The 27,501-nt window shown below is 38.0% G+C and overlaps 1 protein-coding gene across 1 annotated transcript; it reads right to left on the reverse strand.

Annotated features, from left to right (window-relative positions):
• Positions 1 to 477: 477 nt before the first annotated feature.
• Positions 478 to 26,545, reverse strand: LOC149030237 (calcium-dependent lipid-binding protein-like). Its single transcript, XM_089152588.1, has 11 exons — positions 26,385 to 26,545; positions 25,598 to 25,699; positions 24,842 to 24,892; positions 23,616 to 23,736; positions 22,390 to 22,511; positions 21,886 to 21,984; positions 19,267 to 19,347; positions 19,054 to 19,139; positions 8,720 to 8,945; positions 7,145 to 7,309; positions 478 to 837 (listed from the first exon to the last, which is right to left on the reverse strand). The coding sequence occupies exons 1-11, from the start codon at positions 26,487 to 26,489 to the stop codon at positions 586 to 588; spliced, it is 1,410 nt and encodes a 469-aa protein (XP_089008714.1). The 5' UTR covers positions 26,490 to 26,545; the 3' UTR covers positions 478 to 585.
• Between the last annotated feature and the right edge of the window lie 956 nt (positions 26,546 to 27,501).

The raw sequence follows: 27,501 nt of genomic DNA on the forward strand, positions 1-27,501 counted from the left end.
GGACAAAACGAACACCTTTTTCCTAGAGATGATCACACAATTACACCTAACAATGGTTACAAAAATTCACACTTTTTTAAAGCTTTTCTTGATTTACTTCTAACAAGCAAAGGGGGAGCTAATAGTAAGTACTGCACCAAACAATTTCGAGCTCTGGCTAAGAATTAAACTGATTTAAAGAATTGCTGGCACACTAACTGATTTCCAATGTAAACAACTGCAATCCCAGGAGATATTTGATATGCATTCTGCTCGATTTCTTGTTATCAGGGATGATAACAATGGTTGTTTTCATCGTCTGAGAACAGTGCGAAATGGACACAGAATGCATTCCCAGAAAAGCATACCAAAGACAACCTAAGAGAGCAAAAAGAGGGTAAACGTTTTTTCTCTTTAGTTCCTTTGGAACTAAATCGATCTAAGAGCTTAAAATAGTAAAAATTATAGTTAATATTCTAAGTCTGAAAATAGTACAAATTATCACACATGAAAATCTAAGACCATGGGAAAGTTCACTGCCACATTTACAACACCACTTACTTGGGCCTATGCACGCTAGCTACCACTCCTCGAGGACCTGCTTGATTACCCTGTAACAGTCTTGCCCATGAGCTTTCCAGCCTTGCTAAGGCCAGCACCAACAGCACCAAGACCACTCCCAACCAGCCCAATTCCTGCACCAACACCACTCCCCACCATCCCAGCCCCCGTCTCGACTGCTTCCATTGTGCTCCCTATTACACCTGCTTCTTTCAGTTTCCTTCTCTCTTCTTTCATCATTTTCTCTTCTTCAAGGGCTGCCAACTGCTCTTCCTTGTTGAACTCATGGTACAAGACCTGTACACCCCATCCACATCAGAAACTCATTGGTTTTCATCAAACAGGAAGCAAGCAAAGAAAACACATGAAAATCATGTCCTGAAAAGATCATATCATGCAATAAAATGGATTATTTTTTCTTCTTCTTTTAATATACTGATCCATAATTTTTATCCCTTCTAAGCCACCCACATTGCCCTATGGCTAATATATACTGTTGCCAAAATAACCATATTTCAGTTGCTAACCTGAGTCATGTAAAAATGGATAAAGGTTTTGTTGTGGCTCAATGCTTCAAATTATGAAGTACAGGGGTGGGGGCAAAACGAATCTTCTCTGGAAGCACCATTAGAAAGAATGGTGTAAATTGTGACCGGCAACTGAATCAGAAAAATAAACAGTCATAGCATATGCTTGGCACATCGAGATCCCTACTGTGGAACCCAACCAGCTAAGATATTTTACTTAATCTTTTACTCTAACTTGTCTAAAAACCCAATACAAGCATAAGTGTGCAGGAAGGTTCACCCTGGTGATTCCTTGATTGTAAATTTTGAGTGATTGAAGAGTATACTAGTAATTCCCATTGTAATATCAAGAAAGTACACAAATGGACTCAAAAACAGATACTGAAAGTTGGTTGTTCAAGTTAATAGGTCCACTATGTAGCCATACCATGGGATCAATTTGACTGAAATGAAATGGCATTATTTAAGGAGAAAGAACAAAGCATCTTAATAAGGACCAAAGACAAATTCTCCCAACTAGCCTTCTCTTAAAGAAGTAGGGGGAAGAATTAAACACATAGTTCTTGTCCTCATCCTTGACTACAAGAACCCGGCTGCATTGATACATTGTGATCTGCACTTTTTTCTCTCCAAGCGCCAACCATAAACCCCTTACATTGGAGAGTCCAAACTCTCCTAATTGTAGATCTCAAAAGGTATAAATGACCAACACTTTAATCTTCCTATTCATGTTTGTCCCTTTTTTCTTATTTTTCAAAAGTTTGTTAGAAAACAGTCTCTAAGGATCAAATCGGACCCAAGGTTGAAGAAGAAAGCACAAAAGAAGAAGGAAGAGTCAAACCAGCAAAGGAGAGTAACACCCTGCATTCTGGGTTAGAAATTCTAGAATTGCAGGCCTGTCTATTTATCATAATTAGTTCTCCAGTTACAATCTTAGAGGACAAGTAATCTGTCCTCTAAAATGGAAACAAAATTACAAGCAAATGATAGAAGCTGGTTTGTTCTTTCGTTTTTAGGAAATAAACCGGTCCAATTTTTGTGTTTGAGAAGGCTTTTTGCAAAACAACTTTGACTTATTTCGTCATTCTCAAAAATAAAAAGCACACATCTCAAAATTACATCAAAGAGGGACACTTGACCCAAATTTCATTTACACGCAACGTCTAACTCCTTCTTGCTATTATAAGAATTTTCTTTTGTTTTTTAGAAAAAAGTCTCCATCGCCTAAAGCGTTCTAGGCACAAATTTTAGCAAACAGTCAAAATTGTACTCAGACCTCCGTTCTTTCATAAAAATGCTAGAAAACTATTCCCTCAAAGAACATTGTTTTAAAAAAAAACCCGTTACCAAACGTGCATTAAGTAATGCATAATTCTCAACAAAGTTCATTTTTTGGAATTAAAGCCAGCACTATTTATGAAATCCCCTAGGGTCCTAATCCAAAACCTGTATTGTAGATCCGAGATTCCGGAATGCGAGTAGAAGACAATTGTGGACCATCCAAGTAAAGGTCGTTGGATCAGAATCTAAACCAATGGAATTGGATGGTGGAGATGAAGAATTTGGAGTTTTATTGAGTTTTGGAAGAAGATCTGACACTAACAGTGATGGACTAGGAAGATGGTCTAGGAGTTCACAGATGGTGCATTTAGGAATTCCCTAAGTTTAGGTAAGACCCTTATGTAGTGTGTGTTAAGTGGTATAGCAATGCCACATAGCAAACACTCAAGAAAACACCACTCCTAAAGCAATTCTAGGGGAGGGTTGATTAGGTGGGTAGCCCCAGCCGACCCACCCTAGGTGAAAAAGGGTATTTTTGAGATGTTGCATTGTGGACCCCTATTTAAAGCCGTTTTTGCCATAAAACGGGTTATGTTATTCCCAACAGTCAGAGGAAGTTAGTACGTGTCAGAGAAGCCGTTTCATAGAAGGAGGAAGTTGTGGAACTGATTCAAGAAGTGATTTGAGTTTCCAACCACGAAATTGAAGGATGGTTAATTCCTCCCATACTAATTCATCTCTTGAGATTTTATTGAAAGAGGAAACCATGAGGGAAGATTAATTTGATTTAGGGAACCTAAACCTTGATTAGATCTAACAATATGAGTGATTCTCCAATCACTTAAGAATGCTGAATTTTCCTTCATGGAAAGGTTTCAGAAAGACCTAAATCATGGTTTAATTTTTTATTGTTTAAAACTTGAGATCTAGATCTGTTATTGTGATTAGGCCATGTTTGGGGATGTTTTCGGGAAGCCCTAATCTTTGTGGAAGTCATTAGAAACCAGAAAATGAAGCCAACAAGAACCTTGTCTGGTTGTTGTTCGCGCACTTGATAGGGGTCGGCCTAGGCGATCCACCCTGCTCTGGTTGGGGTGATCCTATCCCCTAGGTCGATTGGAGGGGTCTCCCGAGGCAACCACCCCAAGCTACCCACCCCCCCGTTGTTGGGAATTTGATTCTATCATTCAATACATAACTTTCTAGGGTCACTCTAACATGAACCAATAACTATTTAGGATTATTTGGAACATGTTAGGCCATCATTTGGTTCACTATTGGAAGGTTATAATTTACTTGTCAGGTGAGGAAATTCAACCATGTATGCATAAGATTGAAGCTTGATTTATTATTAAACATTCATAATGTGTTATAAGCTATTGTTATATGATTCTTTTGTTCATATATGGATCTGAAATTACTTAGAATCATACTCTATCTATGCTTTACTGAATTATGATGTGTTACGGTTGTGGGTAATAAAATTATGCATGAACTTGACTTTGGGTTGTGGCATAACCATTGCCCTCGAACCTTAGTACGGACATGTAGTTTAGGTTACACATCTACGATGTCTACTTGCACATGATTAGGTACTACCCATCATGCTGTTACCTTATTGGTGAGGGTATTGATGCTGAGTGACCCGTGGGCAGTGTTAGGTTGGTGGGCGCCCAAAACCGGTAACCAACCCATGAGGGAAGACAACCGCACCGTGGGGGCCATTCACTGGTAAGGTTGCATATGGTAGGATTGGGCTCATGGGCGCTCAAGACTAGTAACCAACCCATTAGAGGAATGAGAGCTTTACCCCCTCCCACATTATATGTGGATGACAAATAAGGTTAAGGGGAGGTGTAGTTCAAGTTGGTAGTGCCATAGGATGTGTTGACCCAAGATAGGATTGAACCAAGTTGGTCAGTGCTATTGGGGAGGCATATGAACCTAGAACGGTATGATTAAGTAGATGACTTTACATTGAACTAGGTATTACCTTGACATATGCTGATTCTCATGCCAATGGTCGTGGTGAGAGAGTGTGACCCTAATCCCTAGCCATAGTCAATGAGAGGAGTGGTATCACTATACCTTGGTCGTGACGCCCAATTCGATCAGAGCCGTTAGGGTCTGTGTAAGACTACCTAGGGGAGGCTGGTGAAGTACCTTAATGCGTCTCTACCTAGTTAGAGACTTGCATTGGTTAGAGTATAGGAGCATCACTGCATTGTATTACACCTACATATCATATTATCACACATTCATTTTCCAATGCCTTGGTTATGTGGAGTATGTTGTTGAATTACTCGCTGAGTTCTTTAAAACTCATCCCTCATGGAAATTTCATTTTAGATGGTTGTGCAGGTATCAAAGAAACCCCAACCTCAGAGGTATTGGCCCCTGAGGATACATTTGAGGTGCTTACGAGAGTTGACTATGATCTGTGGAACGATCCGTGTACCGGTCTAGAGTGCTCTTAAGACACCAATCAACAGTGACAGGACTCGTTTAGTTTGCCGCTAAGATTTTGAGTTATCAAAGACTCATGATGAAGTATTATAGACATTTAGAAAAGAAATGCAACCTTAGGAGCTTTGATAACTTTCCTTTTTAGTTCAATAATCTTATTAATCCCAATTTTGATACTCTCCAAGAATATTCTTTGACACTTAGCATTAATTAATTATTGGATTTATTGTTTATGTGCTCATGATTATGTTATTATGTGGATTGGGTGGTGATTGTGTGTGAACTTGATCTTGTGACTGTGGATCAATCCCTCGGGTATTCGGGTGGGTTCGATATCGGCTGGGCAGATGTGACACTACCACATCTTTAAGTCATGCCTTTGGTTATGCAATTAAAACATTATCCCAGCCTTATCTTGACTACATGGATCCTCACCCTCTATGCAGCCGTATATGAGATGATACCTGATACAAACCCTAAACTATGCATGTCTCTCCTTGCCTTTCCTAGGGTCATTTCATCTCAGCCCCTACCCCTTTTAGTTTTTTTTCAACCTAAACAAATCTCTCCTTTGTGCTGGAGCATCCAAAGGCTTCCAGTGAACACTTGAATATGACTACACCACCTCATATGAATTTCTCGTATAGCGTACTTCCTAGGCTCGTCAAACATACACCTTAACTTTCCCATTTAAGTCTTCATACATCAATGACACAACATTCAAAATGCGTATCTCACTTCATCTGTCCTATTTTTAATTCTTTATAATACAACATCCTTATACCACCTTTTTTACTATGATGATTGAGCTCAAAAACCCCGAATAATCACTTTGTGAAATAGCTACCATAGTGTAACAAGGCCACACACTATATACTCCATTTTCATTCTACTTATCTTAAAATCTTTTGATTCCAAGATTAATTCAATAAAACTCCAATTTGGCAATAATCCATCTGCTTCTTTCTCATCTGCCAAAACGATAGCACAATACGAAACATACATCAAGGAATCCTTATCATGGATGTTTCTAATTAAATCATCCATGGTAAGCACAAAGAAGTAAGGGCCTAAGGCTGATCCTTGGTCACCCAATTGTAATTGGGCATTTACTACTTTATCTTTTCTTCTTTGATATTTTCCGAATTAACTCCCTAGGAATCTTGTCATAAGTTTTTTTCTAACTAAATACCATATGTGGATCCTCCTTCCAATCTCTAAATCTTTCCATGGTTCTCCTATGTTCATAGCTTTTCTATGCTTGAAATTACAAAACAGCACTACCTCAGCCATAAATTATGCCCTTTGATTATCAACAACTGAAATCGGATCCTTCCTTCAATCTTGCACACCCTTTCCTTCTTGTATTATACAGTGTATACCTTCCTTTCAATTTGTAGAGCACTAGAATTTGCAAGCAATTTCTTTTGAGCAGGGGCAGAAGAGAAGTACTTTGAAAAAGAGTCTGGAATATCATGCAGAAGGCTTTGTCCCACTTGTTGAGACCATTAACTAGCTGAAAAATGAAATTTACGTATCCTCTTTAAAGAACCTAGCAGAATATTCTATCTAATATATACTACCATCTGCCTGAATGACCAAACCTTTCCATTCCCCTTGTTCATCTAGAACTTAAAATTTTGCTTGTACGTAGTCCTCCAAAACACTGTATATATATACTCCAAAACACTGTATATATATATATACACACTTTGTCATTGCTGGAAATGTCAAACAAGCAGAAACTTTCTTCCTTCATTGGACACACTACTTGACTAAGTGTTGGATAGTTTTCTTACCGTCATATTTACATCTACTTTTGTTTCTCGTGAGGTGGAGATTTCTTTTTTATTTTGGGCCAGGGAGGGGGGTTGGTTCTCGAGTTATATGCTTAAAATAACTTACAAGAATAGTTTGAACCTCATCAGGATGCAATGAACCCCTACAGCAATTTAACTGTGTCACTACTAAAGATTTTCTCAGAAATATACTTCTCCTCCTTATATATTGTCACAGTTTTTCTGAAAAGAGTATATGGCCCTGCTGTTTATGTTCTCTTCTCTTTCTACATGCATATCCCTATTTAAGTGACTGGAAAACAAAATATACTAGTGCAACCAAAAATTTCTTTTTGCTCTTCCCTGGAATCTTCAGCATTAAATAAGAATAAGAAAACATAGACACATGCACAAATGGAAAGAGAAAGCTCAATGTTTTCAGAAATAGCTGCCAAGTTTGAGACATAATGCAAGGAAATGGGATGATTCACAAAGAATGACTATTGATTAAAAGCAAAGCACATTTACAATTGCAAGAGTGGATATTCTTACCTTAACGGAAATATTTCCTCTATCTTTCTTATCTTTAATTTTTTGCATATCAAGTGAGGGCAGAAGTCTCAGGTCAACCTCTTTTGAAGTATCTGGTTCCAACTCATTCAAAGGTAATTTTGTAATGCCCAGTCTTTTGTCTTGTCCAACATCCGCATCATAGACCTATTGGCAACAGTTACAAAACTAATTTTTAGTATTTTGTCCATCAATCAACTAGTTTACCATACTAACTGGTGAACAGAATAATTAATCACTCCAGACCATTTAAACAAGGGAGAGGCCTAAGATGTCATCTCCCATAAATAGGCAATTCTCTCAGTTACTTTGTAACTTTCCTAATATAATCTGTTGAAAATATACAGAGATCTATGTTTCATTGGCATGAGAGAATTGGAAAGACAGTAGAGTTTCATTGACTAAGTCTAAGTCATCCTATTCCAGGTCCAAAGCCAATAATGTAGACTAAAAACCCATCAGCCTAAGAATAATGGATTGACACCAAATAAGGCAAACCCCCCCCCCCCTTTTTTTTTTTTGGGGGGGGGGGGGGGGGGAATTATTTTCAATATCACCTAGGCAATACAGAATGTAATCCAACAATAAAGTAGAAGTGCTATCCTTGTCAACAAGTTAGGCATTATAATGAAACACTTTACTATTAGAGTAATTTGTGCTTGAATGCATGGGTTTAAGAAAAGTTAAAAAGAGCCATCAACAGGTTTAAGGACAGACAATTCTGTATCCTGAGTGGTTTGCCTCTGCTGTCTATCTACACATTCCATAGAGTCAGAGATGACAGCACATCAGTGAGTTTGAATAGGTCAGACGGGAAATGGTGAGAAAAAAATTCCAGTTTTACTAGACTCATGTAGTAAAGATTGCAGGATTGTTTATTTCTCTGTTTTTTTGGCTACAAAAATTTACTTAGTATAAGGTCTGATGGGCACAATATAAGTGTTTTAGAGTAATTTCCTGGAAGAAAGTATGTCAGATGAAGCCTCACACTTCATAAAAGCCTTTTGATCCTTATAACAAATCTATTTTTGTGGTTAATAGAACAAATATGTATAATGAATACACACAAATATACCCACAACAAATTTTCTTTTCTTCTTTTTTCTTCTTCTATTTTAGTTTTTGGTTTTTGGTTGTTGAGGGAGTTGGGGTGTGGGGGTGTGAGGAGGAAAAAGATTTGGAAGATGAAATTCGTGTCTTTTCAACAAAAGGTACCGATCCTTGTCGCTTGTCAGGACAATGTTTGTGTGTACTCCTAACATAAGAAATAATAATGATGGCTGTATAAAATTATTTGCCAGAAGCCATGGCAAAAGCTGAATATTGAAATATACGCCCAGTGACCTCCAGGATGATCAGCAGTATTCATATGATACAGTCCCACAAGAAGATTGTGTTTTCCTGACTAGTTGCACTGTATCAATCTAACACATCAAAACAAATGGAAAGGCTGTACAGAAAATAAGTGATTTCACAATATCCATCCTAAGTTGAAAAAGAAAGAAAGAAAAAAAGAAGATATTCAAGAAAAGGAATGCAATGGAGTTCGATTAAGACCTCAAGGACAAGTGGTTGTGTTTCCTTGTCTTCAACAATCAGCTCGAATGTTTGATCCCATACAGGATTGAGGTTGTTGTTGATGACTTTTGTCCTAACCTTGAATACAGGTCGAACATATAAAACCACATATGGATCTGATTTCCCAATCATTTCCATATTCTTCAATTTGTTTGCTTTATATACAGTCACTACAAGCTTTCCTTGTGGTTTAAGCTCTAATTCACTGCATAATGAACAAAAGAAACATCATAAGTCATGCTTATAGAATAGATGTGAAGTTGAGGACACATCAATACAACAAAGAGTGGACAATGCCATATTAATGGAAAATGACATTATCTTACACTGAACAATCACACGTGTTACATCAATGGGAACACCAGAGTCTAAGCTGGATGCCCTAATCCATATGAAGTTAAAGAATGTTACCTCACTATCATTAGATACTTGTAATGTGTGGACATTGTATATATAGCCTCACCCATGCAAAAAAAAAAAAAAAAAAAAAAAAGCCTTCCACACCTGGTCTGCAACTTTCCAAGTGGTCTTACTGGCCATCTTGATGGGACTTCTACAAAACCTTCAACACCTGGTCTGCAACTTTTCAAGTGGTATACAGATGAATGCTTGGTCATGGGTTTTCTCATCAACTCCATTGAATCTAGCATGGCAGAGAGTTATCTCCTCCTTCCTGATGCGACAACTATTTGGAAAGTTACTAAAAATCCATACTCCAAAGTTGGCAATGATGCACAGTGCTTTCAAATTAGACAGAAAATCAATCAGTTACAACAAGACCTTCTTCTTTCTCAGTACTATAACACTCTTTGGGGATGTTACCAGACTTTAGATTTCTATGGGAAGTTTACACCGAAGAATGCTGAAGATGCTATTGCCTATCAACAATGGGAAGATAAACAGAGAGTTTATGATTTTTTGGCAGGATTGAATATATAATTTGACCAAATTCGCGCACAGATCCTTTCTAAAGAGCCTTTCCCTTCTTTAGCTCAAGTTTATGCCATGGTAGATACCGAGGATAGTCGAAGGACAGCTATGGTACACACTCAAACATCTGATAGATCTGCATTGATGGCTGGTTATGGCAATAATAAATATAGTTCGATAATTTTTACCCTCCCAGTAAAGTGCGAGTATTGTGGAAAAGAGCGTCATACAAAGGACAAGTATTGGAAGCTGCATGGACGTCTAACAAATTCCTATGGAGGAGGTAGAAATGGAATCAAGGGCAACAATCAAACATCTGCAAATCAAGCAAGTTTTGATACCTTGAGTACTCCAACACCTCTTTCCTCAGATGAGCTCCAGCACCTTCGCCAGTTGATGTCCAGACTTGACTCATCTTCTCCAGTACCGACTTCCAGTGCTAGTATAGCCTCTGTCATTGTTCCCTCTGTTGATCCACAATTCCCAACAAGTATTTTTAGTTGTCACAATGTCAATTTGACTTATCCCTCCTGGGTAATCAACTCTGGGGCAACCGACCATATGACTGGCTCATCTACTTTGTTTTGTACTTATTCATTTGTCCCTATTGCTTACGATGTTCGAACGGATGATAGGTCTCTCTCCCCTATCTTTGGGAAATGATCTATTATTTGTTCACCTTCTCTTACCTTATCTAATGTCATGCATGTTTCTAAGTTTTCGGCTAATCTTTTATCTATTAGTAGCCTTACTCGTGATATGAACTGCAAAATAACTTTCTTTCCTTCTCATTGTGTGTTTCAGGACCTGGAAACGGGGCTTACAATTGGCAGTGGTAGACATAAAAGAGGACTACTTAATGGATGGGTCCCCATCAGCTCTTGCTACGGTCTCTAGTTCCACCTCTCCTGTACTTTTTACCTTATTACAGTGGCATAGTTGTCTTGGCTACGTTCATTTACCTATTTTGTCCAAATTATTTCCTGATTTGATTAAAAGGTGTAATTTGAATGATTTTTATTATGAGGCATGTGTTTTGGCCAAACAGACCAGGCATGTTTACCCTATTTCAGATAATTGTAGTAAAATTCCTTTTTCAGTTATTCACTCGATGTGTGGGGTTTCTTCTCGGACCGTGTTTGTATTTGGTCATAGATGGTTTGTTTCCTTTATTGACTGTTGTACTAGGACCACATGGGTTTACTTACTTCACCAAAAAAGTGACGTTCTCTCCTGCTTTCAAAATTTTCATAATATGATTAGGACTCAGTTTGGGGCGACAACAAAATCCTTCGTATGGATAACGGAATCGAGTACTTGGGTGGCGTATCTCCTTCCTACTTAGCAAACCATGGCATCATACACCAAACTAGTTGCGTTGACACTCCACCTCAAAATGGGGTTGCCGAACGCAAGAATAGACATCTACTTGAGGTAGCACATTCCCTCATGTTTTCTATGTATATGCCTCTTCGGTTTTGGGGTGAAGCCGTTCTTGTTGTGGCATATCTAATTAACCGAATGTCTTCCCGAGTCTTAGAACAACGCTGTTCCCTTGAGGATTTTTTAGGGACAACAATCTTTACAGTCTCACCTAAGGTTTTTGGATGTGTTGCCTTTGTCCGGAACCACCATGTTCATGGAAAGTTAGATCCTTGTGGGTTAAAGTGCATTTTCTTGGGTTATCCTCCTACACGGAAGGGGTATAAGTGTTATCATCCTAGTTCTCGTCGTTTTTTCGTCTTTATGGATGTTGTGTTCCAGGAACAAATTCCTTATTTTTCCCCTACACCTCTTCAAGGGGAGAGTTTTAGTGAAGAGGTTCTAGTGTTGATTCCTCCTTTCGATATTTCTTTTGAGATTCCTGCAGATGATCCTCCTTTGGAAGATGGAATGATTGGATAGGAACAACTGGTGGATGATATACAGGGGGAGACTAGACCTCTGAAGACCTATAAAAAGAAGCAACAAGTGACCCCTTTTGAACCAAGCTAGTCAAAAGCTTTGGTTCCTAGCCCTGAACAATCCGTTCCTTCAGGTGAGTCTGTCTTTGACCCTTCTTCTAATCCTACTTTGGACTTACTAATTGCATTAAGAAAGCAGCCTCGAACTTGCACCAAACATCATATTTCCAATTATGTTTCATATCAGTCTCTATCTCCAGAATTTCAAAGTTTTATTTCCTCTTTGTCCTCTACTTCTATTCCTAACACTTGGGAGGAGGCATTATCTCACTCAATATGGAAAGAAGCTATGGATGAGGAAATGCAAGCTCTGGAAAAAAAACAAAACGTGGGACTTGGTGACTTTGCCCATAGGAAAGCAGACAGTTGGGTGCAAATGGGTGTTTGTGATCAAGTACAAGGTAGATGAGATTGCTAAAAGGTACAAGGCAACATTGGTGGCCAAAGGTTTCACTCAGACTTATGGCGTTGACTACCAGGAGACATTTGCCCCTGTTGCCAAGATGAACATAGTTTGTACTATTATTTCATGTGCAATTAATAAAAGGTGGAGTTTACGACAATTAGATGTGAAGAATGCCTTTTTGCATGGGGAACTCCAAGAAGAGGTATATATGGATATACCACCTGGGTATTCTACTACAGAGACTTATAGGAAAGTGTGCAAGTTAAAGAGGGCTTTAAATGGGTTGAAGCAATCTCCAAGAGCGTGGTTTGGAAGATTCAATAAGGCAATGATATATAAAGACTATAAGCAGAGCAATGCAGACCACACTTTGTTTATTAAAAGAGATGGTTGTCACACTACTATACTTTTAGTATATGTGGATGATATTGTGATCACAGGCAGTAGTGAGGATGAGATTTCAGTATTAAAGACTTTTTTGGGAACTGAATTTGAGATCAAAGATATGGGAAAACTAAGTTATTTCTTAGGTTTAGAGTTGGCGTATTCTACTACCGGTGTATCTTTATCCCAGAGGAAGTATACATTGGATCTTCTTGAGGAAACTGGAATGCTAGGATGTAAGCCTGCTGAGACTCCTATTGAGCCTAACCTACACTTGAAGGCAAAGGAAGGAGAACTAGTTGACAAGATAAGGTATAAAAAAATTAGTGGGAAAGTTGATCTATCTCACACTAGACTTGACATCACGTTTGCAGTTAGTCTTGTTAGCCAGTATATGCACGATCCCTATTCCTCACATTTGGATGCAGTATATTGGATCTTGAGATACTTGAAAACTACTCCAGGAAAAGGAATTTTAATTTCAGCTTATGGACATTTGAAGATTGAGGCATATACAGATGCAGACTGGGGAGGATGTCAAGATGATAGGAGGTCTACCTCTGGGTATTGTGTATAAGTGGGAGGTAACCTTGTGACTTGGAGAAGCAAGAAACAAGTTGTGGTTGCGCGGTCCAGTGCCGAGGCTGAGTTTAGGGCGATTGCTCAAGGCATTTGTGAGGTACTAAGGCTTAAAGGGCTGCTTCAAGAGGTTGGGACAGATTTGGAGGTTCCTATACAGTTATACTCAAATAGTAAGTCAACAATCAACATAGCTCATAACCCAATACAGCATGATAGGACTAAGCATGTGGAGATTGATAGACATTTCATCAAAGAGAAGGTTGAGGCTGGGTTGATCTATATCACCTTTGTTACTTCAAACGAGCAACGGGTTGATGTGCTCACAAAGAGCTTGAGCACGAAGATATTCAATTACATTATGAGCAAGTTAGGCATAATAAATATCTATGCTCAAACTTGAGGGGGAGTGTTGAAAACATGGACTAAGGTTTTCTAATTAGAATAGGATTATGTTTCCTAATAAGTCTAGAGTTTTATTTCTATTTGTTTTATATTTCATTTTCCTACTTAGTATAGGACTTAACTAGGTTGTAACTATAAATACCCTATTAGGGTCTTGTGAATAATATACTTTAGAAGAGCAATTCATTACATTACAATAGTTATCTCACCCTCTGTCTCCCTCAGCAGTCTTCCCACACACTCCCTGTCTCTCTACCTCCCGAATTTTTCTTTCCAATATGATAAAATCCAACTGGCTTGCGGGAGTTCCTTTTGGCTAGATCGATTGCAGCCTCAGAAAAGGTGGTGTGTAGTCCATACAAAACCATGGAATTGGCTGGTGACATCTGCCAGGCTTGTAATCAAGTGTGTGCAAACTATATTTGCATTAGCAAATTATCCCTCGTGAACTCCACTTCCCTCTCATTTCTATCTCTAGGGCCTGTGGGCCCCTTGCTGGACCCCTCAGCCCATGTTTCCCCTAGGACCTTTTCCCTGCCCACGATGGGTCAATCCTATCCTCCTCCTAGTTCCTGCACCTGTGCCCACCCCTTACCCATAGCCCATCTCACCCCTCTCCGGACAATTGTTTGGCCCTTCCTCCCCTCTCTTCTAACCCGTTTTTCCCCCCTTGGGCAATGATGCCTGCAACTTTGAGCTTGAGGATTCTTCCTCTTCTGAAATCCCCTCCCCTCCTCTTCCGGATCATGGATGAAGCAGCCAATCTACCAGAGGTCTCCATCACCTTGACAAGGATTTCGTTGTGGAGCTCCATTCTTCAAAAAAGAAGAAGAAAAATAAAAAACACTAACTTCATTTCTTATGTTTGTCCCAAACTTTGGCCTTGTGTTTTTTCTTTAGTATTTTCTTAGTTTCTTGTCTTGTTTTTCTTAGTGCAGTTTGGCTTTGTTGGGCTTAGCCCTTGGCTCCTGTATCTCTTCCACCCTCCACCAATGGCGGAGCCATGTAGGGACCAAAGGGGGCCATGCCCCCCCCCCCCCGGATTTTTTAAAATTTAAAAATGCCTATATATTTTCCTAGTTTTTCTCACCTTACGTGTGAAATACCACTATTTGGCCCCCCTCCAAAAATTAAAAATAAAAATTTAAGATATAGATGATGGGTACAAATGTCATTCTTAATCATAATCAAATGGTTATCATTAAACCCTTAGTTTTCACACTTCAACCATCATCAGAAGACGGCGGAATAAGATTGAAGAACTAAAATCTGATGAGGTGAATGGATTCGCGATCCAGCTGAGCTACAAGCACATGTCACTGGATTTTATAAAAATCTATTTTCTGAGGAGCAATCAAATAGCCAGGTACTTCACTCCCTTCATTGCTTTCCTACATTAAATCATGATTGGTTATTGTCACTTGGGAAAATGGTTGATGAAGATGAGGTCTACAAGACGGTTAGACAGAGTTAGTCCATAGAAGGCACCTGGTCCTGATGGATTCCAAGCTGCCTTCTACCAAAAATCTTGGGAAGTGGTAGGGCAAGCAGTCACTAGGATGGTGAAAGATGCTTTTGACGGAAAAATAGATGCCAAATTGAATGAAACATATCTAGCCCTCATCCCTAAAGTGGACAAACCTGAGTTAATTTCTTAATTCAGGCCAATTTCTCTGTGTAATGTGAGCATGAAAATAATTACTAAGGTTATTACTGCTAGATTAAAAGAGTATATGCCAAGCCTCATATCTCCAAATCAAGTCAGCTTCGTTCCAGGGAGACATATACAGGAAAATATCATTACTGCACAAGAAATATTTCATATTATGCGCAAGAAATCCAACAAACAACTCACTATGGCCATCAAGATTGATCTTGAGAAAGCTTATGATCGGATTAGGTGGAGCTTCATACAAGAAACCCTTACACTGGCCAATCTTCTGAGTAGTTTGATTGATGTGATTATAAAGTGTATAACCACAGCACAGTTGGGTGTTCTTTGGAATGGGGAAGATACAACTTTTTTCCAACCCACTAGGGGCATTCGGCAAGGAGATCCTTTGTCACCCTATATTTTTGTGATGTGCATAGAAAGGTTATCACATTGTATACAGGATGTTGTAAGTCATGGGCGATGGAAACCTATCAAAATTGGGAGGACCGGGCCATGCATTTCTCATCTAATGTTTGCAGATGATGTACTTCTTTTTGCCGAAGCCACGATTGAACAGGTAGCAACAATCAATGATTGTCTCAACAATTTTTGTATGGCTTTCGGATAGCAAGGTCAAGATTCGAAAACCAGAATTTTCTTTTCTAGAAATGTCAGTCGCAATCAAGCTAGAGACATCACCCATGTCAGCAAGTTCATTGAAACAAAAGAAATTGGTAAATATCTAGGAACCCAAATTTGGAATGGACGGGTTAAGAAGGAAAATTACCACCATATTTTAGCTAAAGTGAAGAGTAGACTGTCGAATTGGAAGGTTAATTCACTTTCTTTGGCTGGCAGAATAACCCTTGCTAAATCAATTATTATGGCTATTCCAGTTTACTCTATGCAGTCAAGACCCTTACCAAAAGGAATACTTCAAGATGTTGAAAAATCAGCTAAAGGTTTTTTATGGGGTGATACTCAAAACAAAAGGCGATCTCATCTTATTGGGTGGGACACTATCTGCAAACCAAAAGAGATAGGTGGATTGGGCTTTAGAAATCTCGTTAAGGTGAATGAAGCTTTCCAGATGAAGCTTGCTTGGGGGTTCTTAAATTATAATACTATCTGGAAATCAGTTTTGTAAGCAAAATATGGAAGCAGTAGAAGAAAAGAGAAATTCAAAGCTAGTCCGAGTGACTCTCCCATCTGGAAAGCAATTTGTAATGTAGCTCCCAAAGTGCTGAGCAACAGCAAAGTTGATGTTGGCGATGGAACTTTAGCTTTTTTTTGGGAAGATAATTGGCTGGAGATGGGGCAGAACCTTAAGTCAAAAGCTATATATGATATACCCAGTGGAATGAGTAAGGCAAAAATATCATCATATGTGGATGGAAATGGAGGTTGGAGAAAGGAAAATTTTGAAAATATATTACCTTCTGACTGTTGCATTAAAATTGAAGCATGCCCACCGCCAAGTACAGGCGGAGGAAAGGATGTATGGCTATGGAATCCATCACAGAATGGATGTTTTACAATAAAATCTGCATATGAAGTGTTAAAAGATTCCAATAGTCTTGGTGTGGACATTTCTTTTGATAACAAGTATTGGGAGGCCATTTGGAAGTTAAAGGTGCCGCAAAGAATCTCTTGTTTCATGTGGGTTCTAAGTCTGAACAGGCTGCTAACTAATGATAGGAAGTGGAAAATGGGACTCATGAACCACTCATTCTGTAACTTCTGTCTTCATGAAGCCGAAACTAGTCTACATGTATTTAGAGATTGCCAATATGCGAGTGGAGTATGGAAACGATTAATCCCAATGAATCAACAAGGACAGTTCTTCAATTGTGATCGTCGTGATTGGCTTTACCTAAACATTTGTGGAAATCTATCACAACAACAAAAAGGATGGTCAGCCAATTTCGCCATCACACTATATCTACTGTGGGGTTTGGAGAAATCGTGATACTCGTGAAGAAGACTTCACTCGACCAGGGGGAGGGGTGGAAATGATAAAAGAATACTACTCACATGTGGAGGCAGCTTGGACCGAGGAAAATAATCCACAATCATTATCACGAAGTGTTAGAAGAAAGGCAAAGTGGAAAAGACCAACGGAAGGGTGGCTAAAATGCAATGTAGATGCTGCAGTTGGTAAAGAAGATTTCAATAAAATTGGAGGGGTTTTTCGCAGCTCAGAAGGGGTGTACTTGGGAGGTTTTGTGCATAGAATCCCCAAGACAAGTGTTCATGAAACTAAGCTCCATGCTATTTGTGTAGGCATATGCTATGCAGTAGAAAGAAATATGCTACCTGTTTACGTGGAGTCTGACTCTTCACAAGCAATCGATTGTTTGAAACTGAGTGCTCAAAATCAAGGAAGGATGACAAGGATTATTGTGGCGATTCGAGAGTTGGTAGATTTGCATGGAAATATCATCATTACTCATACTAATAGAGAAGCAAATATGGTTGCCAATTGGATGGTGAAGAAAACAACAACATTGAAGTCTCCTACGCATTTCTTTCAGGAACCCCCTCAAGGTATAGAGGAGTTCCTTCAAGTGGATCGTTTGACCAGCTCTCTTTAAATTGATTTGGGTTTTTTAACCCCGTTTATGTATCAAAAAAAAAAAAAGGGTTAAATTCTAATTAAAAACTAACTCACGATCTATGAATTTCTCCCTATATTCTCTCTCATATTTTCATTCCTATTTATTCTCTCATAAATCTCCTCTTTTATTCCTATTTCTTCTCTCTTTTTTCTCACACATCTCTAGACATTGGAATTTTCCGAAATCTTCTCAGTTATCAGTATTCACTCTCTCTTTCTCAAATTATTCTTCTCACACTCACGATTTTTCTAGTATTCATTTCATAAAGTATAATTTTATTTTTTTATTTAGTTGTTCTTTCTTTCTCCTAAAATTTGATTCTACTAATAGCAATTTGAATCTCGTTAGAATTCAGCCATTGATTTTATTAGATCTAATCGTAATCATTGATTTTTTTTTTTAACCTTAAACTTTTTCTTAAAATTTCATTCCTATTAATGGAAATTCAAAATCAATTTGAATTTCAGGTTAATTTACCTATAGTTTTAATGTAGGCCCCACACGTCAAAATATAATAAAATTTTATGAGATGGGACCCACGGTGGGTCCCGCATTGGCCCAAGTATATTCGCCCCCCCCCATGTTCAATCCTAGCTCCGCCCCTGCCCTCCACCCCTCTCCCCACCTCTTTCCCTTTGGTCAATGAATTTTTCATTCATCCAAAAAAAAGGGGAAATAGTGTATACCCTATTTGGAAGCCATCCCAATTGGAAAATATGAATATTTTGATTATACAATAAGCTTGATCAGTTGCACCGTAATTCAAGTTTTGGTGGATGAAAATGGAACAAGACAAAATAGAGAACACAAATATATAAATACAACAACAACAATAAGCCTTGTCCCAACTAAATGGGGTCGGCTACATGGATTCTTGCCCTCCAATCAGTTTTGTTTGAGGCCATGCTAGATACAAGGCCTAAGCTATACATATCCTTTCTCACCACTTCTCCTAAGGTTATCTTAGGTCTACACCTAGCTCTTCTAGTTCTTTCAATATGGATTATATCACTTTTCCATACAGGGGCATTTATAGGTCTCCGTTGAACGTGACCGTGCCACCTCAAATGACTTTCTCGAAGCTTATCACTTATGGGAGCAACTCCCAGACCAACTCTAATATGATCATTTCTTATCTTATCCATCCTAGTTTTGCCACTCATCCATCTTAGCATCCTCATTTCTGCTACACTGAGTTTATTTATATGATTCTTTTTAACAGCCCAACACTCTGCACCGTACATCATAGCTAGTCGAACAACGGTCCTATAAAATTCTCCTTTAAGCTTTAATGGAATACGCCGATCACATAAGACCCCGGACCTCGGATCACATAACACAAATATATAAATAAATGATAGAATTTATATTACCTCAAATCCACGGGAATACCACCAATTGGAACAACCACCCGATGGGGCCACTGGAGTGTGTCCGTGACAATTGCATTAACAGTTTCCTACCAAGAAATAAAAGAGAAGTGTTATTATTCTTTTGGCGTATGAGAAGATGAAAGTTCTACCAGGACCATTACCAATCTAGAAGCATGTATATGGGCAAAAATCAAACTAGAATTCTTTACTTACATCAATCATGTCTGAAAGCCCTGGAATTGCAGTTAAGCTTCCCCCAACAGCCTTCAATGTGTAATCTAGTCTAGGCTTTGGCTGATTTAACATATAAATTTATTTAGTTATCTTAAAATTAATGTAGTTAGCATAAGGTAACATTTCAAGAATATCTACTTGATGCCTGTTCATAAAGCAAATGAATATAATCTCTTAGCCAATGTACATTTTCCAACTTAAATTACTATTACTAAAATTTAACAAGGCCAAGAATATCCAAACACCCAAATATTTATGAATGCCTTTAAAGAAGTTAAGAATAAAAACCTTAAACACTTAGTCAATAAAGGGCGTAACAATCAAGGTTCCCATCACTGGGTGTCCTGCCAAGGGTCATATTGTATGCAACAACACCCCTCCTATTTCCTAGTGGTAGCAAGTTCAAGTTGGGAAACAGATTCTCTGTGAAAAGTAGGGACAGGGTAGCCAACACTACTTCTCAAGTAAAAATAGCCAGACTTCTCAAAATCAAAATGAACCCACCAAATGCATATGTTTTCTTACTACTTCTTCAATAGTCATTTTAGGCCTGTATCTACCTCATTTACTTCTGTCAAGCTAAATTTAGTTGTTCTTCCTTACTGGTGCATCCACAGGTCTCCATTGATGACAATAATAACAATAATGATGATGATGATAATGAGAATAGGACAATTCTAAAAGCCAATAAGAAGAAGGAAAATATATGGTGAGAGATCAGAAGAATAATAGCACATTGAAGAAGAGGGTAAGACAACAGTTAGAAAATTTTCTAGAATAATTTGGCCAATGAAAAGATGCGCTATGTAAAAAACTAAGAAGGTCCTTCAAGATGCACTATGTAAAAAACTAAGAAGCTCCTTTCTTAGTCACCTTTTAGTAACCCTGATGTCCCTTCACAGGGAGTCTGAAATGTATACTTTTCTTGATAGTGAGTCCCTTTTTAGATCTCAAGAAGTCTGGTGCTGATCTTACTTTTGCCATATGTGGGTTCCTTCCAAGAGAATAAACTGGAGGTTCTTCAGAGATGCTAGTGCTCTCACTGATGGACTTCATCTCCCTAGAACTGTAAAGCACTTCAAGGAGAGAATTTGAAATAGACAGTTTCTCATTGTGGGTTTACTTAAAAGCTTCCAAACAACTTTTCTTTTTCCGGAGATATGCATTGCTGATCCAAAACCCAATAAAGTGATAAGGCTTGGCATGTTGACTTGAAAACCAAAATTCAGGAAAACTGGACAATCCGTTAATCCAGAAGAAACTCACTGTTTGCACTTTGATATTATGGCAGTCACTCTGCCTTGGAGCAGATGAACCTTCCCTTTCTTATTGGTCTGCTTCGTCTCCTGATCTTAAGCTCATTTCTCTTGGCCTTAGGTTTTGCTTCTTCTTGGAGTCCTTGACTTTTCAAGGCTTTAGGCCCTTGCCCTTGGCCTGGTCTTGATCACCCCTGGCTAAGTACTTTCAACGATGCAAGCTAGCTGCCTGTGCACCCCCCCCCCTCAAAAAAAAAAATCTAGCAAGTAATGGGACATTCTAGCACTGGTTGGAGCCCCTTCATGAAATCAAAGAGCCAGTCCTCTTCCATCAGATCCAAAATGTCCAAGGAGAACTACGAAAGACAACCCGGTTTCATTTAGCTACATTGGCCTATGATCGTAGATCCACTTTCACTAATGCAATTCAAGGAGAAGCTGCTAAAATCCTGAGGTTGATAGATACAAGAATGCCTGGCCAGCTCACAAGCTCCATGCCTCCTTGCTCCGTAACGGTGGTTAGAAAGCTTTGGAACGGCTGTGTAGCTCACATGACACCTGAAACTAACTATTGTTGGTAGAACAGTAGGGCATAGAACCAAACAAAACAACTAGTCTTGTAAGGTCAATGACTTGAGCTAATCTTGGGGTCATTAGAAGAAATTGTTAGATTGACTCACAGAGGGCTATTGAGTAGGCCAGCAACAGGGTTGTTGGTCCATTGAGGAATAGGCCTAAGCGATGCATGGTTTGCTTGTTAGAAAGGGAGTTTACTTAGCTTGCCAGTCCCAAAAGGCAGTTTAGTAACTGAAGCTCTCTCCTCTCGCTTTGCTTGAGCAAGATCTACAGACCGTCTCCTTCAGAGTCAAGCTGCTTCGCTCCTGTTTTCAGCCCTCCCAAAATGATTTTCTGACGCACATCTGTTTTCTTTCCTGGCTCCATAATATGGTTCAGGAGGGACCGCCTACTACTTTCTTTCCAAAGGAAGGGTGACTCCATACCCAAGAAGATTGAACCTAGCACCATTTACTAATAAGGGGAAAGCCTCAACTCTATTTTGTTGGGCGCTAAAAACCTTTAGTTTTCTTTGCTGCTTTACCCTGCCTTCTCTTTGTGATATACAACCACCCTCCCATATCTATTATATTTTGATGAACAAAACTTTATTCTTTATCTAACAAAGACAAATGTGGAACAAATTTCCACAGCCCTTGAGTCCATTCATCCAGATGTTCCATTACAATAGTTTTGAATAAGTTTTAAATGATTGAAAATACTGACACACAAAGTAAAACTATTCCTATAATCAGTAAGAAAAGGAAATCTTTTCCAATGGAAATACCTCAGCAAGGAAAGCAACTACCATTGCAGAAATACAAGGGAGCTCTTCAGCTAGTTGGAAGATTACACGGACAACAGCATAAATTTCAAGATTCTTCAACTGCAATCAGTAGCACAACTATAAAATTCATGAAAACAAGACAAGAGCTTATAAGTAACAAAATATGAGAAATTTGCTTAGTCTAGCACTTACACAACTAAGTGGCCACTAGCCATTATTCAACAAAAGGGTCTTTCCATGCATATAGGGTAGGTTGTAAACACTATTCAGGGGCCTCAGCAGTACAATGGACTGGATTAATTTGCACCCCTGTTGAGGACACCCTCATGCATCCATCAAGGTCAGATTTGGTCAAAAGATCGTATGATAAGCAAACCAAAGAAACTAATGATTACATCTAAAATGTTTCAAGTGGTTCCTGACTCCAGTCCTCTCTCTATGCTGATCTAACCTCTTCTCATCCCTCCAAGTACCTAAGCTTTCAAATATGTTTAATTTACCAACCTTAATGGGCAAAGAAGCAACAACTGCTGCCTCGACATCAAGAATGATGCTACCACTACTGGCCCAGCGGAGGTCAATATCCATTGTAATCTGATCTTCTTTTTGGGTCTGAACATGCACACCTGCGTAAATTCATTATTTAGTATAACATCTGTGCTCAAAATAAATCATATAAAATGCAACTGAGCAAACACAGGGTAGCAGAAGCACACTGTTAGGGAGAAAAATAAGCATGATATAGAAATGGTTGATATGGTTTCTGAGCAATACTAGAATGATTAAAGAAAAGAAAGAGAAACTTCACTTCAATTCCTAAAACTGTATCAGAAAGCATGGTTTCAAGTATCAGCATCAGATCAGCCATATCAGCTAATCCATATCGTAATTGCCAACATGGATCCACCAATGTCGCACCAATACCACACTATATCACTCAAAATTCTGACTAAACTTAGCAGCATCAGCCATCTGCTTTGGATTGGTGGAGATCAATTGGAAAAGAATCCTCGAGTCTTAGATGCATGACAGAAGGTTGGGGGAGGCGGGTGGGAATGAAGGGAAAAGAACTTCCCTTCAAATCAAAACTTACCCAAATTCTGGCAAGAAAACTGAAGGGTACATTGTGAATGAACACTTCACTGACAGCCCCATTTTTTAGACCTGATTGTCCTACATCAGCTCAATGCTAGGACTACCCTTAAGAGCACCTCCCTTGTCCACAATTGTTAATTTCTTCATTCACTAAAATTCAGTTCTGCAGTGCTAAGATATTGCATGTATTGGGCAATAACATGTCCAATATTATATTTTACTTTAAGCATAATTCAAGTCCTCATCAAAAGACCCACTCAGTGAAATTTATGTGGTATAAACATGTCTTCAAGCGATCTCTTGATTATTGTGATTAAAAAAATATTACTTCTCCCAGTTGATCTTCCACTAAGATCAAATCAATGCTTAAAATTTCTGAGCTTGACAACCTTTTCCATCCAATATACAAAACATTTGCATTATTTTCCATTCTTCATCAATGAAAAGAATTAAAAAGAAGACGTGAAGCAATTGTGAAATTGAAGCTAAGTAACCAGACTAACAGATTGTCCTCCCTCCTCACCTACCAAAAAAAAATATCCTAAATTAGACATCACAGCTAACAAGAACCAAAACATGAATTTGGATGTGTTCAGTTAACATCATAAATGCTAAAAAAAAATGTGAATCTAGACCTTCAATCTTGGGTGCTACATTTCCAAGATTAAATTTGCTGAACTTCAGTGATGTAATTCCCGGAGGTCTATATTCTTCCAGTAAAGGTTCAGCAGATTCTCTTATGACCACTGATGTTGGCTGGGAATAAGGACATTGAAAGAATTAATATAAAAAAACAGAAATTGGAAATTGTTGCCCTGCTAGCAGAAAAATAATAGGTTATCAGAAAAACAATATACATGCACTCAAGCAACAATTCTTCCACAATATATTCAAAACTTGGACACCAGAGTAACATGGTTTCAACTGCCATTCTAATACAACCAATGTTCAATTACAAAAGAGAAAATATGAAAGAAAAAAACATGAAGTTCTTAATAATACAATTGCCTTCCCCACCCCCTCCCCTGCCTGAAAGCCTATCATTCAATGTAAAAAAAGGGGATGTACCCAATGCAAAAAGCTCTTGCCACTGCAGGGTCTGTGGGGGATCATAATTTTACTCCTGGCTTTCAGAGAGGCTGCTTCTGTACTCAATCCCATGACCACTTGTTCAAAGGTTGATATAAAAAAGGTAAAAAATTATGTAAAATATAAATGTTTCCACTACTTCTAATAATGCAATCAAAATATAAAAATGCTATTTGAAGCAGCAATAATACTAGATACCATTGTCAGCACAAGAACAAAAAGAAAATAGATAGATAGACAGACACAGAGAGAGAGCTGCAACCCTTGAGGGAAAAAAGGCTCATGGTTTGGTAAGGAAATCCAACCTTTGAAGCCTATGATGCTATATTTATTATGATCAAGCTACAATAACAAGTATACCTTTAATAACTAGGTATGACTGCTAATCAATACATAAATAGCAACCATTACAAGTATTTAATATCTAGCACTACTGCAAAATAGTGCATAAACAAATATAGAACTCAAAACTATATCCCAAATCTACCCCCTACGATAGCACTAACACAATAACCATAATAAGAATACTCTTTAATGCCATCGATGGAAGTAATGTTGTTTTTAACACTGACATAAATATTTACTTAAACAAATCAACAGCTTTGAAAACAATCATAAAACATATATCCAACAATGGAAAATACTACACCAGACTAAATAAAGGAAAGCACAAGCAATGTATGTATTCATATGAAAATATTGCATCCAATAAACAGAAAATGACAACAAAATCAAGCTGATGAACATTCAGCGAAAAAGAAAGGAAGCTTACTTCTGCAATGAAAGGCCATAGTTTATCAAGTTCCTTATTTAGCCATTTCACCTGAAATGAATCAAACAATTACAGGAGAAACATGAAGAAAGAAACTTGGTAGGTCCAAAATAATTGAAAGGCAATTGTACTAGAAAGCAACACGTTTATTAACCAGTTCATAAGTCCAACTAAAGCTTACCCAAAAACTTATATATAGATTACTTATACTGACAATAGGAGAAAATCTACAAGCAAATGTTTGGAGAACCTTCAACACCTTACATATGTATACCAGAGAAAATACACTTTCCTCAAAAAAAAAAACCTCTTTCATCAAGAAATATATATTGGAGGAAAGTTGAAACTTCAATTGGGGACGAGGATATATATTCAAACAAAGTATAAAGAGAATATCAACCTAGAAACACTGGTATGCTTGAAAAATTAAAGAAAGAATGAAAGCATATGAAAGAAAAGAAAAGGTTTTTTTTTTTTTTTTTTTGGGGGGGGGGGGGGGGAAGGGTTAGAACAATTATAAGAAAGTTTAAGTGAATGAGAAAGGTATCATATATATTGTACAAAAAGTACCCAAGAATTTCACTAATTCTTTTCAATTATTCAGGTATGCAACATATCCATAGAATCTAAAAAATGATAGTGATAATCAAACACTAAGCAGAGATGATTCATTGGGAACAGGAAACTAAGGTAAGTTTGCAATTTATAAAAACCAGTAAACAACTAAGCACAAAGACAAAATAAGGGAAAACTGACCTGCGCATACTTAGGAAACGATATCCATTCAGGATAATTGTCGCCACAAATCTTTTTCAGATCATCTCTGCTTAGGGATGTAAGACGTTTTATATCGACAGCCTGGTGATGACAGGAAAATATGACCATTGGCATCAAGAATGTTTTGCTAATCATGCAAATTAATAACATATAATAACTGCATTGTTGAAGAGAAACGTCAGGAAAATCGAAAATTTTCACACCCCAAAACAAACGCCAATAATATAATTGCATCAATGAAGGGATTTCTAAGGCTTTAAATTATCTCCCACCACCACACAATTTTCAATGAAACTTGGGATAAAGTTGCCAAAGATAAAGAATGAAGAAAATACACAAACATGAGAATAAGCAGAAAGCATGGATTAAACTAGAATAGCCGGACTCATCATTTTTTTCATAACAAGCATTTCATGTTGCATCTACAAGCCAATAGCGCTATAAGCAATAAATAGTCAAATGGAGGAATTTGGGAAACAAATTTGAGAACCTCAAAGAAACCTAGTGTAAATTCTACCAGAGAGTGGCTTATTTAATTTCGAAAATACTTAATATGTAATACTAAAAGACAACAGAGGATGCATTTAAACAGAGTAGTATAATCAATTAATCATCCTTTGCAGGTCCTTTGTGCTGGTTTTATAAGAACCCAATAGAACCGTATTCAAACCAAGCTCAAACAAGACAACACTGAGAACCTCAAGCACCTCAATCTCATACTTGCTTTCAACTTTAGAGGTATTTGGAAAAAGTAAAGAAACTGAACCTTGGAGAGGCGTTGGGAGCTGCGGTAACGCATCATGCGGCACCAGACAAACATCAAAACTATGCCGACAAGCATCCCCATTAAAATCCCAGAAATAAAACCCATCTTCTCTGTTGTTTAGGATTAGGAACCCTCCCTCTGTCTCTCTCTCTCTCTCTCTCTCTCTCTCTCTCTCTCTCCCAGATTAAGGTTCTTATTGCAGTCACTGAGAATGGTAACGAAGTGAACTCGAATGCTAAATTTATGTATCCTGCTTGTCAACTCGGACACTTCAGTCCATTAATTAAGTACCACTTAATTAAGTACTTCGGTTAGTTTTGTTTGTTTCTTCTTCGTCAACTACTACTACTACCCTGTCTGTTTCTCTACTCCTTTTCGTTTTTCTTATGTTATCTCATAAGTTGACAGTTCTGATTCTTTAATCTATTCCCAATCACGTTATTTAAGTTTTCTATCACCAGGTGGGGCCGTTGATGCCTTGACATTGCATATCGCTTTTCTACGCTTTTCCAAATGATCCCAAACAACAACACGTGTGCCTCCACCTCACCCAACATTTTTTTTTTTTTTTTTTTTTTGGTAAATGCCGACCCCCTTCTTGACTTGACCATTCTTTTTGCAGATAAAAATTTGCTGGAAACTGTTCATCAAAATTGTTCAAGGGGAAGAAATGCTAAGAGTAGCGAACAAGTACTGTCGAAGTTTTTCCCGAATATCTGGAATCTGTTACTTTCGGAGAATAGACATTGGACCCGTTTGATAAACCATCCAATGTTTTTGGATAAAGAAATATTAGAAACAATTGATATTGCTTCCGTGAATATATATTTTATTATAATAATCAAAGACAAAGAAGATAAAAGAATAAGAATTTTCTTTGCCAATTTAAGGGTGAAAGTTTCACTAGAGATAGATATGAGTAAGAACAAGTGTCGAAGTTTTTCGCGTTCATTTGGAATCTGTTACTTTCGGTGAATAGACACTGGACCCATTAGATCATCTATCCAGTGTGTATGCTTAAAGAAATGCTAGGAGCAATTGTGATTGCTTCCATCTTCTAGAAACATTTGTATAGACGTCAATAAAACTTGATTTTGAAAAAAGAAATAATATTAAT

Source organism: Hakea prostrata, chromosome 1 (assembly GCF_041222555.1).
Source record: "Hakea prostrata isolate BN-2017 chromosome 1, UWA_Hpros_2, whole genome shotgun sequence".
NCBI classification, from domain to species: Eukaryota; Viridiplantae; Streptophyta; class Magnoliopsida; order Proteales; family Proteaceae; genus Hakea; species Hakea prostrata.